Here is a 20,575-nt window from a genome sequence, read left to right as displayed (position 1 = left end):
TGTTGTTGCTGTTGTTGGGTATGTGACTTTGAACCTACATTTTTTTCTGCTTTTTTATTACTATTTTTATAACCAGATTTATTCATCTTGCATATTTATATACGACAGGAAGGTGCATGTGGAACAATGAAATGCGAACTGTAAGAAAGAGACGAAAAACGAGGATTTAAAAAAAACATCAAGCAGAGAAGCAGGGAAAAGGAAAAAGATAGCAATAAAAAGGATTAATCTGTCAAGTTAAAGATGGATTAAGTAATGTGGGAAGAAACAAAATAAATCCATCAAAAGTTATACATAATCATGGATATAGGTTCAAACGTCGATATACATGACCATGATATTATGTAGGCCTATACATTGTTTTCTCATATCAGATTTTTTATTGTTTGCAATAAAGGTTCGTTTGAAATCGTTTCATTTTTTATCACAAATCAACTATCACAAGGGGCGGATCCAGAAATTCCATAAAGGGGGGGGGGGGGGGCGCTAACAATATTTCTGGTGCTACTTCCGGGTTTCATCTCATTTTTTCTTTTTATTTCTTTTGTTTTAAAAACAAATAAAGAGGGGCGCAAGGCGAGCCCGGTGCGCCCCCCTCTGGATCCGCCACTAGTCACGGTAGTAGTTATGTGACTCAAACAGCTATAGCACAGTTTATTAACAAACTACAGACGTACAATATGGTAATAGTCATGTATATCTTGAGTTATTTATCTCTCTATAATACAAAAACCTCCTCAAAAAGTTTATTCGGATACACCATACCCAAAACTCAATGATTATGGTCTCCACAGGCAATATTATTCACCATCGATTTGGCGCTTTTCATATAAAATAATGTGATGACAACTTTAGAGTCTGAAGGACTTTGACAATAGGGTTTCCCTCGAACGAACACCCCTTATACTGCTCATGGGATTGGCACGGATAATGCTAAGTAGTTAAGAAGACAGCATTACTATCAATTTGGCACATTTACGTCAGGTGTGTGCTGCTTTAATAGTAATTGTTCTACTTCCTATATTTTCCGTCGTTTGTACTTGAGCTATTTCGTTGTATAAAGGGTACATTTTGGGATTCGCAAAGTCCATGTGTGTATTTAGCGAAGTCTTTTATTATTTTATTTATTTCAATCACACTTCAAAAATAATATCTAAGAAGCACTAACTTCTCATTTTGATTCATTGTTTATTCATTCATTCATTAAATTGATATAGATTTGTTCATTCAGTCAGTTATCAATTTATCTATTCATTCATTCATTCATTCATTCATTCATTCATTCAGTCATTCATTCATTCATTCATTCATTCATCCATTCATGTTTATTTGAAGGAAGCGATGTACCTCTATAGTTGATTTATGTACCGTGTGCATGCTAGTGCCAGTCACCAGGAGTGAACCACAAGGGGTCGCTTTCCATCACCCGTTTTCCATGTTGTTGTTGTTGTTGTTGTTGTTGTTGTTTTGGGGGGTAAGGCGTGAATTTCTGAGTTTTTTATACCTAAAATGAATAAAACTGACAGAAGACGAGGACATCAAAAATGGCAATCCGTCTTTCAGATCAAATATATCCATGTATTCACACATATACGTAAATACATACACATAAACATACATACACAAACACATACAAGCACACACACACACATACACAATATGCATGTATATTATTATATATATATATATTATATATTATATATTATATATATATATATATATATATATGTATATATATATGTGTGTGTGTGTGTGTGTGTAATGTATATATAAATGCTTAGTCAGGGAAATAAAACACTCAGACAAAATGGCTCTAATTGTACCGGAATACACCGTAATTCGTTGATGGCTAGACATTTTCGGCGCGCAAGATTTTCGCGCCATTTCAATTTCCTTGTCTTCTTTTTGACCTGTATAGGATACACTGTACTGCTGGAAATGCTGAAACAACATTTTACACCTTACGCATTATTTTTCAGTGAACATCGCACAGCACAGTCATATTAGGCAGAACATAATGGTATATATGCACAGTGGTAAATACTGTAGAGCGATGCCCATACTTTGTGTCGATGCGTGCAGGTACATTGTAGGACCTATACATGGTATAACACTGGTGCTTGGTTATACGAGTGACTGGCTATATCCTTTTCTTAATGATGTATTTTATGGAACCCATCCAAAAATTTGAAAAAAACAAACAAACCAGAGAATAATGTGATGAGAGTCAACGAGACACCGGGCAAAAAATCCTCAGTGACCTAAGCACACAAATCTATTCCATATTCAGAGTTAAACTACAGATTATCACTGCATGGTTATGTAAGAATAAGAGGAAAGACATACACAGTTTTGCACATCGTAAGCAAGATCTGTGACATTCTTTTAATTTTATTTGGATTATCATAGATATCGACTAAATAATTTCTTGGCAGATATAAATTGATTAGTATATTCCTAATTTTAATTCACAGCAGTAGTCAACTAGCCTACATCAATTAAAGGAGCTAGTTTACTACTAATGAAGCCTAGCGTCTGAGATATACACCTACATCTCGCGGTACAGTTGGTAATGATTGTGGGAGGACAAAATTTCAGTTTCTAATTACCATATCGCCATCAAAAGCCTAAGTGAATCCGTTTAATGTCCTTTCTGAGGTGAGAGAAGACAATTTTACTGTCGAAGACAACTTACGAATGCGTTTTGCAAATTTACGCAGAAAGAATATTGTGCAATGAAGGTTATTGCTCAAGCTTACAGTAGAGAAAGACAGATCACTGTATACACAAGGCATACACCTAAATGGCAAATCGAAAGCAGAGCTATACATCAGTGCGCGTGTTATAACCACTGCGTTGGCAAATGGGCACTAAGTTACAGTAAAAAAAAAAGAAAAGAAAATCATCTGTGTGATAAAACATTCATCTCTTCTCTGTCAATATCTATCAATTTTTCGTCATTAATCATCTTCTGGATGTTGGAGATAATCATTCTTGAAAGACGATTCAAGATATCACAAATAAATGCATGAAATTCGTGTTACCCTTGTGTACATCTCATGTTATAGCAGAGTCAGAACGACTACAGCGGAGAGCATAGTAGAAATGAAGAACGAAGGCCGTGACTTCACCTAGCCTACACGGCCTACAACAAAGTAAATACTGGCAGTGACGGGTGCTTTATGAACATTGATAAACAGCAGCCACAAATCTATCCATAAACAAGCTCCTTATCTTTACTTACTCTTCAAATTTATTCAGGCTGCCTAAAAAGCAAAAATAAAAAGTAATGATATTCATTAATCTTCAATTATAGTAATTATACCAGATGCTATCATTCCAATATAACGTCTATAATCTTTGTAACTTCACAATATTTGACGTTTGAGGAAGCGCTTGAATTTTCTCTACAGAAGAAATGAAAGCCTCTCCGAATAGATATTTTTTTTCATACGTCATCTTATGTCATCGTACGTCAAATATATATAATGTTCTCTCAAATTCATTTAATTGGAATTCGAAGAAACGTATAAATGCGAAGAAGGTGTGCCTTCCAATGACGATCAGTTAACGTTCTGGGAGACGGGATGCAAAAGGAGAAGAAAAAAAATATAGCAACCGAAGACAACGAGGAGAGAAAGAAAGCGTCCATCACATTTTGTACCATATTCCGACAGTATCCATGGAGTCTTGGTATGCTCCATTGGTCTCTGTCTTTATTCCGGCTTTCTGTCCACGTAATGGCCTTTGCTTGAGAGGCGAGGGAATACCTTCAAACAGCAGGTGGATCGCTTCCAAGGCACAGTCTCCCAATCAAACGCACTAACTTCTACACACGCAATATTGCAGTTATTGATACGATTAGAATAGCACCATATTTTTCTTTTTTCGTTTAAATAATCTTAAAAGTTGGTAGCACGGGTCCACTCTTTCGTCATGTTTGTGGTCTCTTCTGCACAACGGGGATTTTCCTTCGTATAATGACCTTCTTCACCACTCTTTTCACAACTTTCCGTATAACTCTAGTCCTGTTTGATATCCGTGGGAGCGTGCCGCTCCTTTTCGCTTCGTAAAACCTCTTCAAGAACGGCGTTTCTATGGAAGCGTTTCGTGGTATGTTCGTCAAGTTCCACGCGGGCCAGTGAAACTCGATGTTAAACTTGGTGGCCCAGCGGGCAAACACGGCCTTTTCCGTAATAAACTTGTGGCCCGAAGTCAGTTTCTCTTCGCTTCGCTTGTAATAGTCGCACTCGCGCAGGCCGTCCAATTCGTAATAATGGTAGAGGGTCGTCGCATTCGGGTTCTCGCTGCAAAAATGGAAACAAGGAACGAGTGAGAAAAGACAGGGCGATTAGGACAGTGGAAGTGATGCCGATGATAAGTAATTTTGATGCATTAATCAAAATGATTATGTAATCATCTGCAGCTGATTTCTCAAGTATTATACTATTATCGTATTGAGTACCTCTGACTCTATCTGGCGAAATGAAACACGTGGCTGGGTTCATGTAAGACAAAAAGGGAGCATTTTAGTGCACAGATTTGTATTCTTTGTTTCGCGAAAGACGTCACTTCCTCTAGTTCAATTAAGAAAATTGGGGGAGAGAAATCTATATATATATATATATATATATATATATATATATATCTTTAAACAAAATGTGGCATAACATAACCAGCGCATCACTACGTCATTGAGCTGTACCAGGCAATGCATGTGTTTGCTGTATTTAAATCCTGTGAATCTCAACTGGAAACGTAATAAAAACTATTTCGTCAAAGACGTCATTATCATATTAACTCTCAAACAAAAATAGAGATTTACCGTTCATGCTTCTATACAAGAAAAAAAGAAAGAAAAGAAACGCGAGCAATAGGCATCATAAGAAATATATCGATGTATTGATCGATGAAATGGACGTACATGCAGAAATTTTCCGGAGCCAGACCAAACACGTCGACCTTGTCACATACATCCACAGCAAACAACATACTCATCCAGCCAGTCGATAACCACGTGCGGGCTTCTTGTCTGCAGAGTAGGTGGAAAAAGAAAACATGTCGGTTGAACAACCCTTTACGGATTTCGCACTCTAATTTTCCTAATTCAACTAAAATAATAATCATTATGACCACTAACTTGGTCGGCTCTTAATTGCATGCTTGTTTATTAACTTCTACGCGCTTGATCCAAGAAGAGGTTTGCAATTACTGCAAGTCATATAAATAGTACTTGCATTTGCCAACTGTGACCTCGGAAATATCCACAGCTGATTGGTTTCTGTTCAGCTGCTACCATGGAAATTGCAAGATCAAAGTATGTTTCAATATTGTGGCAACTACATCATGAAATGAAATGGGATCCAGATCTTTAAGAGAAGAGAAAGAATACCCTTAATGCAAAAAAATATTAGATTGCCAGTGGAAAAGATGCCTTGTTGCTTCAGTCAGACTGTTTTCATATTCCCTATTCATTTCAACAAATCGGCACAGTCGCAAAATTTCTCTCATAATTCTCACGGTTCGTGTGATTGCCGCCTAAATTGAAAGGAATAGATAATACTACCTACGAGACGTAATATCCAAAAACGTGATTTCAGATTCGTTATTCTCGAACTTGGCATATTGACAGCAGTAATATCACTGAATTGATAGGCGTATACAATCAATGGTAACGGCACACGAATGGTCCCGATGTAATATATATATATATATATATATATATTCAACGATTCTAAAAGGAGAAACATATTCTATTGACACCCTGCATGTTGAAATTGTGACTAAACGAGCAAAGTGTCATTTTGTGAGCAAAGTAGCGCAATGTTATGATAAAACAGCATCTTCACTGATCAGCAGACATGTCTCAAAGGAGACCTCAGGATGATTTTCAGACTTCAACATTATTTTGAGCAACTACTGTATAAATAAACACGGGTCCTGAGTGTCAGAAGTTATAGTGATTGGAATAAGGAATATGAATGTTTTCAAAATGTATACCAAGTCACAATAAACAAGGATAATGACATGTCAGCTTCACCTTAAAAATACATGAGTGGGGACGCGAAGAAGCAGAATAAAAGAAGAAAGCATGCATAGATAATATTGTATAGGTAAATCTGTTAAGCAAGCGGTATTATAACGAAATTACATTGCTGCATTTCTGAAATCTGAGCCTCCTATCATAGTATGTCATCATCCTTGTTCAGTGTAATTTGTTTTGAGTTTCTCTGCTCAAGGACCACAATAAATTCCACAAATCTATACATGGAGCCGTCGATCTATTTTCTACATGATATGACAATTCTCTAGACTTCCCCTTTAACATCAGCCGCATAGAATGGGTAGATAGACAGACAGACAGAGAGGTTAAGAGAGATTAACCCTTTCTGTGCCAGTGAATCAAATATGCACAAATTACACACATAGTACCTATGGACAGGAAATCAATGTAGCAAGCAGAGGGTTAAAGGAAACCAAAGCCAAAATAATATGGATGGAGTGAAAGATAAATATAGAAGTGAAAGTGAAAGAAAAATATTAGTAGAACACATCAGTGAAAGTTTGAAGCAAATCGGACTAACAATTCCAAAGTTTTGAATTCTTAAAGTTTCTGTGTCATCATCGCCGGGTAACGAGACTACTACACGTCATGACGTCATTATTGACATCGATTGTCCGATTTTCCTTAAACTTTTACTGATGTCTGAGTTGTACTAATATTGCTGCATTCACTCAAAGCCGTTATTCAGGATTAGGTTTCCTTTAACATCAGTACATGCTGCCACATAAATTGACATAGAATGTGCATAGAGACAGACAGATTGAGAGGGAGAGGGAAATAAGAAGGAGACAGCGGGAAACTGTAGACACAAAATACACAAGCAAACAAAGTATCGGCGAGTCGCATACGATATGTCGTCTGCTAGATTTCGCTTCGCGTCTACAGTGACAGGCAGCTGATACCATACACGGTGTCGGCCCCTAGAGAGGCAAAGTCAATTTACGTCATCCGACAAACCAGTGGGTATAACGTGACCTTTTACCTGACGCGAAAGGCTTTGTGGTATACGCTTGGAGACTGCTTTCATGTTCATGCGCATATATGTATCGAATAATGCGATAGTGTGAGAGCGCGAATGTGCACGTGCTTGCATGGTTAGCACCTGGTTAGATGCAATGCATTTATCTTCATGCAGAGGCGGGTCAGTCGTATTGGTATACAGTAATCAGCTTAAACTGGTTATTGCGATTGTGAATGTAACATTCATGTTCTATACCTTCGGGGCTACCCTCCCCCTCTTTCTCTCGCTTTCTGTGTTTGCGTGTGTGTGTGTGTGTGTGTGTGTGTGTGTGTGTGTGTGTGCAAAAGACGGAAAAACAAGATAATTCGTACCTGCTTAGACCTGTTTCTGTCTGGAAGAGGCTCTCAGCAATCTTGACTTTATCGGGGGTGAGGAGGAAGAAGTCTACCTCTGGGTACACCTTGGAGAGGTTGCGAGCACTCTTGAAGTACATGTCAGAGGCCCTGTTAACGTTGACGTTATACAGCCAAGGAACTACGACCTGCAGCGGTGACGAGACAAAGCAAGGCAAATGACGTCTACTTTGGTTTCCCGCATTTAATGGGTCTTGAACTTCGATGAACATTATTCAATTCACAGGGGATGGGGGGGGGGGGGCGATTGAGGGCCATGAAAGAATCATTTTGATAATTTTGATCGACTATAATGAAACCTGAGCAGCAACCTGACGTATTTTGAAAGATTTTTGTAACATTCGGCAATTACATATTCTTCACCATGTCTAATACGACCCATTTTCATGTTATCTGCTGCATTTTATTGCGGCAGAGTTGTTCGCACAAGGCCTACTACGAAACACCTTAGTGAGCATGAACTTCACGGCAAATGACAAAATCATGAGTGTATGAAACACAGAATCATGATAGAAACAGAAGTGAGTGAAGAAAATTGCTATCATAAAGTTATTATAATACAGTCAACAACTTCAATATCACTTAGTTATTGTATCAATTTTATTCTATCAGACAATTAGGGTCTATTTTGCACTATATGAGCATTTGTTTGCACTTGCCTTGTAAATTGTTTTAAAACATCATATAAAAAAATACCGATTTGATGTCATTCGTGAATAATTACTGTCAAAGGTCCACTCCTGACCGAAATAAAAAAGAAGAAAGTTCGGCGGTCAGACATTATAGGTGTAGACGAACCTTTTCAGCTCTGGTGGACTGGTTGCGGAGAATCTCCGCCTGAAGCTCTTGGCTTGTGTTAAGAACTTTAAGGTTTACGTGGCCCACTATTCGGATGGTCGTCCGAATGCCGACGTCGGTCTCGTAACCCGTGACAGGGGCCGAGTTCATGCGCAGGACGCACGGGTAGCTGTCGATCTCGGCTCCAGCCGAACTGTTGACGAGATGACCCGAACTCGACACGAGCGCGCACTGCGAGCACCGAAGGCGGAGACTCTGCATTAAGAAGAGACAACGACCGTATAATATGATTACAATAAATGTGCATAATGAATTTCATTTCCTCTCCACGTGATTGTATAAAGTATATCAATTCGGGGAGCACAAAGGCGTAGACGTATATATACGAAAGAAAGTTCTGTCTTTCGGCTTTGTCCAAATCGATTGTATTAATGAAATCATTGTATTCAATTTTCAACGTAGACAAATGGGGGAGTGAGAATGTCTGTATAATATGCGCGTTCGTAAAGACCGGTTTGCCCTATCTGATACGAACTTAGTACGAGTAAGTGAACATTAGAGATGTACTTTATCTTTTGATATTTATGTTTCATATAATCTGATTGATTTGTTAGTTCAAACGGGTTTGCGATAGGAATCTGTTAATACAGGAATTGGGGTGATGTCCTGTACGTCTATACTTACCTCTCCAGTTTGAATATTGTAATAACCCTCGACAACGGGAGGTGGTGTTGGCTTAACGGTAGCATTGAAATAGTGTACTGAAGTTAAATCCACTGCTGTTGTCACTGGCACTCGAGAGTCATTTCCACCATATTTGTGTCTTGAATTCCGACCCGCATCAACAATTTCTATTTCCTCTTGCTCCTCCTCCTCCTCTTGTTCTAAAATATGAAACGTTCTTTGTTCCACAAGATTTCGGGATTTCCCTGAGTCGGCAACAGCGCCGAAATCGTTCGACCTGCTGAGAACGATCCCTTGCCAGTCCACGACCTCATCCCGAGCAGCATTCGAATCCGCTCTTTTTCCCGCCACCCTGACGTCGTCTGCTCTGTACAGATGCAGGGCCGCTATGTCGTCTGCTATGACGGCTTCCTGGCCGCGCGAAAATAGGACGCTGTAGAAGCCCGAAGAGCGCCCCGCTCTGGTGGACCCATCGTGCGTGTGGACGTCTGTCTTCAGGGTGTAGAATACATAGACGGTAACGGCTACCACGGTATACCACAACGTGAGCAGTACCAGGCGACCCCGTGTCTGAAATGACAATAAAGGTACATTTCATTTCAAAACGAAGAACAAAAACAACATCAAAAGAACAAAATCAGACCAAAAATAAAAAGAAGTGTTATATTGAGTAGGTCTGCGTCTTTTTAGAGGCTTTGGTAGACTGGTGCTTGATGAAGAAGATTCAACTTTATATCCTTGTATTTTTCTAACTCATGTTGTATGCAATGATTGAGCTAGCGACTTCACACGGCCTACAATGGCCTATACAAAGTTAGTTAACCAGGGAGTAGATCTTTCTTTCTTTCTTTCTTTTTCAGAAATGAATACTTCTACTGATAGAGCATTTAAGTGTCATGATGTTATTGTGACAGAGTATGAGATGAAATAATCATCAAGTAATCAGGACTAGTCATTGCAGTATGCACAGAGATTCTGTCCCTCTTTAATTCGCTTTGATGTTTGAACAACAGCTCACATCAGAGCGTAAGAAAAGCTATAATCCCCTGTCTTACTTTTGTAATCATAATCGAAAATAAGCAGTGATAACTCATTCAACTGAATTTAATTCGATTCAAATCTATCTTCATTTTCGACGAAATATAATAGCATGTGAACTTCACTTTTTCACTTTACAACAAAGAAATAATGTAGACCATACCATACATTGTGATATGAACAGAATACAACAATAGCGGAACACCAAAATAATGAAACATTGTAAAAAAATCATCAAACTATGTGTTCTTTTGCTATCAAAATCATGACCCTTGTCACGTAATAAGTTTGTTTAGCGACATCTAAATTTCACTCGCCAAATATATAGCAGCCTTTCTCACAAAATGAGAGACAGATAGATAGAGTGGGGGGGGGGGGGGGAGAGGGTGATAAACATCATTATCCACATCGAAAAAGGTAACGAATGTGCTGCGTTAGTGTTATCATTTTGGTAGATATCTTTCAGGCTGCACCCACACCTAGTAAAATCTGATCGACTGACACTCCAAAATTCCGATTATAATAAAAGAACACATACAGCACCTCAAGACCATTATAGGAATACCCAGAAAGACATACAAAAACTACTAAAAATATATCATTCTGTTAAATGAGCAGAATCTGAATCCATAGCATTACGGTGAGGACAGCATCGTCTTATGATTACTATGCTATACGGACGGCAAAAATCGTTGTTGTTCTCTTTTTAATCAGTCTTCTTTGTTTGATTATATTAGACTATGTACTCATGGGCAGACCTTATACTCAGTCAAGTTCGTTAGGCTATATCCACTGATATACAGTCACATAAAAAGTTTCCTTCTCACAGTAAAGACACAAAGTCCAGGGGATGTCATCTTGCATTTAAAACTAGGTGGACGTTTTGCTACCAAGATGGTTGTTGCTATACAGCTATCCACATCAGACACAAAAAGAAAATCTGAGGAAATGAGGGACGAAGTTTGTGCGAGAGAACACTGCCGTGACCTTTCAAAGCGTGACATTCTTATGGAGGGGGAGAGAGATTGGGAGAGGGAAAGGATAAAAATGAGATTGAGCTCGGCGGTAGATCACGGCATCATCCCCCTTCTTCTGCTAAATTTGATGAATGTACAGCTGGTCCCTCCGTGCGACAGCGCGCTTGAGACGCCAGATTTAGCATCACTCTCTCACGCCCTATTCCGTGCTTCCCTCCCGCCCCAACAGCGGCGCATACATTACTCCGTGTTTGCTTACGGTCTGGCAGTGTCAGCATGGGATGGATGCCCTATCCCTGATCCGATGAATTCAGTCCTAGGGACTTGCAGTGACGGGTGCGGATTGGTTAGATTGCACTGAGTGATGTCATTGGTTATGGTATTAGGCTACATCAAACTTTGCTTGATTAGAATGATAACTTTCGAGCTCGCCCCGTACCCAATTGACTTTATCTCAAACGCAAGCATTTTTTTTTGTACGTCATATTCCAGGCAATCACAAGTTAACAAGCCAGAGTAGGTTTACAAATTGACATAGATTCTATGTATAGACTTTACGATCAAACCTCTATCATAGTATAGAACATGAGGACAAAAAAGGGAAGGCTTTAAGAGAATGATAATGAAGGAGCCAGCAGAGGCCATTGGCCTTTCTACGGCTGAGCTCCCACATGTGATTTTTATTTTCATTCTGGAATACACTTCCAAGAGAAAAATAGGGAAACCATGGCGGGGAAATGGCGCGAACTGCAGAAAAAAAAGGTTACTTTCAGTCCATTTTAATCATTCTTCAAATATCTATAGAGGTATAAAAGACTGCATACTGCTATCTTTGCAATAATAATGATGATGATGATGACAATGATGATAATAATAATAATAATAATAATGATAATAATAATAATAATAATAATAATAATAATAATAACAATAATTATAATGATAATAATAATGATAATAATAATAATAATAATAATGATAATAATAATTATAATAATAATGACAACAAAAGATGATAAAAATAATGATGATAACATGAAGAAGAATATCTATAATTTCCATTGCTAATATAAGTAGGGTTGATCATTATCATAGCTATATGCTATTACCGTGATCGCAGCGGATTCTGACTATTTTCTATAATCAAATACTCAATATATACGTTTAAAAAGCGTGTTTTTTTCCCGTAGCGCTTAGAAACATTTCATGTGATAATGCGCCATATAAATATTGTAAATTATTATTATTATTATTATTATTATTATTACTGTTATTATTATTATTTCCTGGAGTGCTATCTTCGGCGACAGTCGCATCCACCTATACACCACGCTCTGCCTCACATTTCTCTCTAGTGCCCTTAAAATACAGACATTCACTGGGAACGAGGCTGTGACGAAATACTGTAATAACTTCAAATAGAGAGAGTTAAGCAATTTACGTCACAGCACTCAATGCTATATACCTGTACTGTTAATATCGTCAGCCAGACTGTGTACCATACAACAATGTGCTGCAGCCCTCTCGCATTCGGTAACGCTTGATGCAGAAAGCGGAACCTTCAGCAGAAAGTGTTACTTACAAACCATAGAAATATTAGCAAGGCGCTTCTAACACACTGTTTGAAGCTCGTTGATATAATATCATGCACTGAGATCGGGCAGTACGGAGAATATTATACGAGAACGGGAAAGGCAGGGTGGGCAATATTTCTCCCGTGCGTTGGGGTGTCATAGAGATGATATTGGCCTTGGCTCTTTTGTTCACTAACACGAGCGATGTATCACCGCCTTATAGTGCGTTAAAAACTCTGGCCCACAAGACCCTGATAAGACATAATTTCTGTTCTTTTTCTTTTCTAGCTGAAATTTCGTTTTACTTCTTTAAATTATCAAAATAATTAGACCAACAAAAACACCCAGGACTGTGCGGCTTTTTGTGGTGTGTGTGTGTGTGTGTGTGTTGCAGATGTTTATATCGATATCGAGTATCGATTCCACACCGGCTCCACATTCTGAGAGATACTGTAGCAGAGTCGTTCATTAACCGCAATATAGATGACAGATGAGAAGACAATGCAGGCTGATTTTTGCTTTCCTTGACTGTCATAGTTGAAGAATATTGGATAATTCCCAAGTGAACGAAATTCCAGATCAGTCGCCGTATTCTAGAAACATTCACCACTCGGAATGGCGACCGAGTGAGGGGGAAGAGAGGGAGAAGAGAGAGACGGGGGGGGGGGGGGGCATGAAATAACAACACCTATATCGGGAAGCGCAAATCGTTCGATATCAAAGCCATCTTCCCCTGACTGCAAATAGCTCGCGTCGAGCTGCAATCGCGATGTCGAATTTATTTCCATATCTAGCACGCGAGAGTCAGTATACTGGTAATAATATACGCCCACATGCAATACTCCACAGCCACGATTTCAACTGAATTTATCCGAGCAGAGCACTATAATCTGTCATGTGGTTGTTATCCGAGACCGCAGACTTAAGGTCTATACGATAAAGAACGGAAGATATTGCTGTCTTTGTCGGTGAAGAATATCACACCGAAAGGGTATCACAGGCAAAAGCCTGCCGTTATCAAAACAACAGAAACAACAACAAAAACATAACGGCAAGATTTTCTGCTAAAGGACCGCCCTCTTTGATGAAAGTTGAAATAATTTTCACAATGAATTAGGGCCTATATTATGGCAGTCTCATCCCTTTCAAGGTTATGATAAAACCTGAAAATTGGGAAACTGATTGCGTCTTCCAATCTGCCGAAAACACCGAAAAATATGAGGAAAACAGCAAAACAGAAAAAAAAATCCTTCCCAAACTAGATGGCAGATCTGAAACTGGCGTTCTGCTTCTAACTTTTCTAACGTGAAAGCAATAAAGGATCGATGAACTAGAGGATTTGGGAGATGACGTAGAAAATAATGTTCATTATTATTAGTTTGTCCTCTTCTTTTCTGGCCCTGCAACCCATTAACATGAAATTCGTGAATTCAGCTTGATTGGAGATCGCACTGTGTGGCTCTTTAAACAATTTATCTGACAGACACGGAAATATCCCCCTTTTAAGCATACTTATTATTGATAATCAATGATTATCATAATGAAATAAGAAGATCATTCTGCACAAGAGGAAGCGTACGAACTTTTTTATACCGATTTTGCCAAGATGCTGCATGTTAATTTTCATAGGAAAAGGCGGCAGTGAAGGGAGGTGGAGGAAGGATTTTATTCAAGTTACACTACTATGACGTCATTCTTAAAGGTATCCCCCTCCCCCCTTAATGTCATTGATACTATCAGCCATAGACGGCATCGAAAATCAGAATGCATATTACCAGAGCTACATTAAAACTGCCTCCTATCTTGGTATCACATAGCACCCTGTAAACTGTCTGCCTGTTATTTCTGTCGCCATCAAGCAAACAATCAAAGAAATGAAAACAAAACTAGACAAAACGGTTAATATACTGTGCCTGTTTTTGTCACACAGAAATGATTTTTGGAAAAAGTCAAACGGTACAATCAAACATACTAAGAATTTAAAATTAGCCGGCGCGTCAAAGCGGAAGAGGATCATTTTGTGGCCAATCAATGTTTGCATCAAAGTCGGCGCAACTCTTTTGGACTCCTAAAAAGCTTTTTGCTATTATAACAGCTGAAACGGAACTGATTTCATTTCTATGACCGTTAACTTAATCCTTTTTTTTTGTTGCAACATATGCTTTAGTGAACATGATGGCGCCGGATAATTTTATTTCTTCCTGTAATGTGCCTTGTTCTCTGTTTCCTCTCCGTGTGCACGGGAGTGGATGGTAACGAAATATAATGGATGAGATATCAAGCCAGTCACTTTCCAATAACGCTCAATCGAGATTCCAAAATCGTGGCGTTCCGCTACCACTTAATGCTCACGGAATGATGGAAAGAGAGAGAGAGAGAGAGAGAGAGAGAGAGAGAGAGAAAGATAGAAAGGGAGATTGAAGATACAGCGATGGAGGGAGAGAGAGAAAGAGAGATAGAAAGATAACATTAGAGAGGGAGAGGGAGGCGAGAGAGGGGTATCACGCATCACAAATTGTCGTCGCGATTTCATTCACTATAATATTTTTTGATCAGGGAGGTGGAATCTCTCTTCCACCTCCCTGCTTTATAGCCTTTTACCCCATGCAATATTTAGCCTCCACACTCTGAAAAGCGAAGATGTTCACGGGCAAGTGAGGATTGGGCACGGGGAATATGGCCTCCATCAGTGCAAACACGGTCAAAGTTGTTGGTTTTCTTTGCTCCAACACCTACGTGAATGTATAGACATAATGTTCCGTGGCTAAGTTTTGCTGAGGAGCTGCACGCTCATGCAACATGCAAGGCATTCTTGCCCGGGGCACCAGACTACCTTCTGCAATGTGCTAAAATGTTTTTATTACGTATGATAATTGCTGTCATCAAATTACAATACACTGAGAGGGAAAAACGAAAGAGCTGGGAGAGTGCCCAACTCCTTTCCGCACAAGTCTGCATCATTATAGAATAATTCATAGTACGGTAATTCAGGGGCGTCACCATCTTTTTTTCAAGGGGGGTGCGTTTTGACACTAAATGTTTACGAGATTTTTTGGACAGACATTTGGAATATAGGAAGCTCTCAATCCCTAGACTTTTACTGTTTTTTGAGGGAAACCAAGCGGGGAAAGGGCACCGGCGTAGCCAGGATTTCATCTTGGGGGTGGGTGGGGGTGGGGGGGGGGGGGGTTAGTATGCGAGGGAGCGAGCAAGGGTGTGGAAGTGCCGGAGGGGGTTGTACCCCCTATAAAAGGATTATGGAATGACGGTGTGAAACGACAAATTACTGGCAGCGATATCAGGAGAATGGCATAACGACTACATGCGAGCGAGCGGAGCGAGCGAGCTTGAAAATTTTTGACATTTTACAGTCCGAAAACTGCCGTTTGCAGCCATATTTTTTTGCTTTGTAAATTAAGGGGGGGGGGGGCGCACCGGGCGCAACTGCCGGTAATTACTGGCAGCAACATCAGAAGAATGGCATAACAATTAAATGCGAGCGAGCGAGCGAGCGAGCTTGAAAATTTTGACATTTTACAGTCCAAAAACTGCCGTTTGTAGCCATATTTTTTTTTTGCTTTGGAAATTAAGGGGGGCGCACTGAGCGCAACTGCTGGCAATTACTGGCAGCAACATCAGGTGAATGGCATAACAATGAAATGCGAGCGAGCGAAGAGAGCGAGCTTGAAAATTTTGACATTTTACAGTCCAAAAACTGCCATTTGGAGCCATATTTTTTCGCTTTGGAAATAAAGGAGGGGTGGGGGTGCAATGGGCGCAACTGCCGGTAATTACTGGCAGCAACATCAGGAGAATTGCACATCAATTAAATGCAAGCGAGCGAGCAAGCGAGCTTGAAAATTTTGACATTTTACAATCCCCAAACTGCCGTTTGTAGCCATATTTTTTTTTGTTTGGAAATTAAGGGGGGCACCGGGCGCAACTGCTGGCAATTACTAGCAGCAACATCAGGTGAATGGCATAACAATTAAATGCGAGCGAGCGAAGAGAGCGAGCTTGAAAATTTTGACATTTTACAGTCCAAAAACTGCCGTTTGTAGCCATATTTTTTTGCTTCGTAAATTAAGGGGGGGGCGCATCGGGCGCAACTGCTGGCAATTACTGGCAGCAACATCAGGTGAATGGCATAACAATTAAATGCGAGCGAGCGTAGAGAGCGAGCTTGAAAATTTTGACATTTTACAGTCCCAAAACTGCCATTTGGGGCCATATCTTTTCGCTTTGGAAATAAAGGAGGGGGGGGGGGTGCACCGGACGCAACTGCCAGCAATTACTGGCAGCAACATCAGGAGAATTGCGTAACAATTAAATGCGAGCGAGCTTGAAAATATTGACATTTTACAGTAAAAAAACAAACTGCCGTTTGTAGCTATATGTTTCTTCGCTTTAGAATTTAAGATGGCGCATCGGGCGCAACTGCGGGCAAATACTGGCAGCAATATCAGGAGAGAATATGATTACATTCGAGCGAGCGGAACGAGCGAGCTTGAAAATTTTACATTTTACAGTCCCAAAACTGCTGTTCTTAGCCATATTTTTTCGCTTTGGAAATTAAGGGGGGGAGGGGCACCGGGCGGAACTGCTGGCAATTACTGGCAGCAACATCAGGTGAATTGCATAACGATTAAATGCGAGCGAGCGAAGAGAGCGAGCTTGAAAACTTTACATTTTACAGTCCAAAAACTGCCGTTCTTAGCCATATTTTTTTCGCTTTGGAAATTAAGGGGGGAGGGGCACCGGGCGGAACTGCTGGCAATTACTGGCAGCAACATCAGGTGAATTGCATAACGATTAAATGCGAGCGAGCGAAGAGAGCGAGCTTGAAAACTTTACATTTTACAGTCCCAAAACTGCCGTTCTTAGCCATATTTTTTTCGCTTTGGAAATTAAGGGGGGGCGCACCGGGCGCAACTGCAGGCAATTACTGGCAGCAACATCAGAAGAATGGCATAAAGATTAAATGCAAGGGAACGGAGCGAGCGAGTTTGAAAATTTTGACATTTTACAGTCCCCAAACTGCCGTTTGTAGCTATATTTTTTCGCTTTGGAAATTAAGGGGGGGAGCGCACCAGGCGCATCTGCCGGCAATTACTGGCAGCAACCTCAGGAAAATGGCATTACGACTAAATGCGAGCGAGAGGAGCGATCGAGCTTGAAAAATTTGACATTTTACTGTCCAAAAACTGCCGTTTGAAGCTATATTATTTTTTTTTCGCTTTGGAAATTAAGGGGGGGGGGGGGCGCCCGGTGCGCCCCTCCCCCTGGATCCGCCACTGGTAGTCAAGAGTGTGGGTTTATGTTCATGACTGGGGGAGGTATGACCAGCGAGGTGGCGTCGAAGTGACCAAGCGGGGAAAGGATGTCCAAAATCGGCACTTTAGAGCATCCCCTAAACTAATTGTGCGTGTTAAATGTGTGTATATTATATACATGTACATGGAAAAGTTAGGAATTAGCCCAGGTCAAGTCTTTTTGAACAATGTTTCACACTATATACCTATTTAATTATGGTTAAAATAAATCATAGAAAAATATCTTATTTCTTGATCACCCTTTCATTCAAAAGCAGTTTACTAACACTTGAACTACTATTTCGGTAAGTCTTTTTTTTTTTACCAGCGGATTGGGAGGGCCCCCCCCCCCCCCCCCCCTCCGTAGTTACCCCACTGCTTTTGGGTGAAATGATTGGACAGATTTCTTGAATTCTAACAAAAAAGCAAGAAAATCTTTTCATTGCGGGAATTATGATTATGTGGGGTGGGGTAAATGGTGCGCTTGTCCTCCAATATTTCAATGGGGGCAACATTTTTGTTTTCTTTCAAAAGCAAGAAAATCTTCTCATTTCGGGAATTATTAATTAGGGGGGGGGGGGCAAAATTAAAATATGCTTGCCCCTCCAATATTTCTATGGTGTTAACTTCTTGTTTTTCTGTCCAAAAAAAAGATAAGACAATCTTCTCCTCTCTGGAATTATGGAGGGGGGTGGGCAAAATGGTATGCTTGCCCCTCCATTTTTTTTTCATTTCTTTTTTTAATGAGGCTAAGGCTCGCTCTTGGGCTGGCAATATGGATTGGTCAGAAGTAACGTTCATAGTCCCTACATACTTGTAAGTAGCACACGTACATGCAAACGTGTATAAGTGCTCCGTATCGTACGGATGTACAGTATCGATAAATAGTAACACTGTAGAATACTAATAGATATGTATAAATTCAGTGCTGCCAGAACCAGGGGTGCGAATTGTTTTTGCCGACGATGTTTGTGTGTGTGCGTGTGTGTGTGTGTGTGTGTGTGTGTCCCTGGTGCAAAATATAAAAAAAAAAATAGAAAAGAGTAATTATTTAGCGTCCGGCGTTGAGGTCGCTCGCAGACTGATTTTTTTTTTTTTTTTTTTAAGGATCTGAAGGGGGGTGCGTTCGCACCCAACGCACCCCCCCTGGTGACGCCCATGTAATTTACAAACGCGTACGTAGTGTCAGCTATATGCCTTTGCCTTCCGCATCACTTTACGGTACAACCTCCATAAAATGATTGCACGGAACCCATTCAATACGATATTCTAGTACATTTGTATTTCCACTGATTTTACATAGGAGCCACAAGACTCCCGTATAGTCAATTACTTAAAGAAGAAATCCACTCCAAAATCTTATCAATTTCATAAAAATCTCTGCAGCACGGTGTAAAAATGATCAAAATCGGATAAGAAATAAGGAAGTTACGACATTCTGATTTTTTTTTTTTTTTTTTTTTGCGGAAAACACTTCTTGCCTAGTTGCTATGAATATTCAAATCAGTAAATTGATGAAGTCATGTTCTCACAATTCATTCATTTCATTATGCAGAAATGAAAAAAATCTCATATCTAAGTTGTACAATATATTGTAATAATCTGCCTGTTGTTGTTTTTTATTTCGTATGTACATGAAAAATTGTGAGGGCATGACATCATCAACTCACACATTTAAATTTTCATGAGGACTGTTCAAGAAATGTTTTCTGAAATTCCTTATTTCTTATCCGATTTTTGTCATTGTTCGAACGTTCTTAGGGAATTTTTTTTCTCTTTCTTTTGGGGTTTGTTTATTATTATCATTATTTTTTATTTTTATTTTTTTTTTTTTTTGGGGGGGGGGGGCGTTGGTGGATTTCCTCTTTATAGACGGCGTCACGTTCTGATCGTTCATGCCATGGATGCTAAATGAGCGTGTCTAGTCTCGTCACTGGTCTCGTAAGTTGCGAGATTTTCTAGCCACAGTAACGAGAAGGACGATCACTCACCTTACACGATGTCAACCTTCGCCACCAAGAGCGCATCTTGCCTCCGACCAGGCGGCACCGTGTCCTTGCAAACTCCTCACCTCGTCTTGTCACTCACAATCTCATCTTCCAGTAAATCGTCATCTTCCCGCTAATGAGATTCTGATCATTTGTCGGTGAGGGCGTGACGGAGTTTAATGCATCTCCCAACGAGTCCGCCGATAATGTCCGTTGACGCTTTTTCACACCTTTTGACTATAATTCTCTGCCGCGCCTGAAGGAGCTCTCTCTCGGTGACTTGATTCCGGTAGATTCTCCTTGTCATTGTGATAGGTGTCGCCCCATCATTGTGCACCCTGCAATGCATTTAAAAAGGAAGAGAAGAAGAAGAAAACAAATGCATATGGCTCAGTCTCACGGCGTTCGCATATCTCATACTACGTAGGCGGACACGAGAATCGTCGCCGCATTTTCTTGGTAAAGCCGCAGACATCAAAGCTGAGATAACTGCAAAGTTACAGAGTATGTAGTCTGCCCGAAGAACTGGAAATATGTTATTTCGCCAAATGTTCAAATCATGACATCTTAGCTGCTTGCTCTCCAACTATTAACCCATTCCTATACGGGAACCTGGCGGCCTGTGTATTAAATCTATGGGGATTTCAGAATTCGGCATGGATTGGGTTAATGTCAAAGAATGATTTGAATTACATTTCAGTTTTCATAACAAAATAATTTTCATGACTATGCAATTTTGACTTGCCCTGTTATGTGTCGCAATGAT

At 40.0% G+C, this 20,575-nt stretch overlaps 1 protein-coding gene across 1 annotated transcript; it reads right to left on the bottom strand.

Moving 5' to 3' along the window:
• Positions 1–3,934: 3,934 nt before the first annotated feature.
• Positions 3,935–19,848, bottom strand: LOC139709608 (alpha-N-acetyl-neuraminyl-2,3-beta-galactosyl-1,3-N-acetyl-galactosaminide alpha-2,6-sialyltransferase-like). Its single transcript, XM_071621567.1, has 6 exons — positions 19,813–19,848; positions 8,921–9,490; positions 8,237–8,491; positions 7,397–7,566; positions 4,925–5,032; positions 3,935–4,307 (listed from the first exon to the last, which is right to left on the bottom strand). The coding sequence occupies exons 1-6, from the start codon at positions 19,846–19,848 to the stop codon at positions 3,935–3,937; spliced, it is 1,512 nt and encodes a 503-aa protein (XP_071477668.1).
• Positions 19,849–20,575: the final 727 nt, after the last annotated feature.

This window comes from Diadema antillarum, unplaced genomic scaffold, assembly GCF_040938485.1.
Source record: "Diadema antillarum isolate AM-2024a unplaced genomic scaffold, OU_Dant_1.0 seq00001454_RagTag, whole genome shotgun sequence".
Lineage (NCBI taxonomy): Eukaryota > Metazoa > Echinodermata > Echinoidea > Diadematoida > Diadematidae > Diadema > Diadema antillarum.
This window is presented reverse-complemented; position numbering and strand designations above follow the sequence as displayed.

Bases quoted from the DNA above. Each gene is read 5' to 3' on its own strand.
- LOC139709608 (XM_071621567.1), bottom strand. From the start codon at position 19,848: ATGCGCTCTTGGTGGCGAAGGTTGACATCGTGTAAG. The intron at 8,492-8,920 runs GTAAGTATAGAC...TTCTTAATGCAG, and splicing joins ACAATATTCAAACTGGAGAG to AGTCTCCGCCTTCGGTGCTC. The intron at 7,567-8,236 runs GTTCGTCTACAC...TCACCGCTGCAG, and splicing joins AGTCCACCAGAGCTGAAAAG to GTCGTAGTTCCTTGGCTGTA.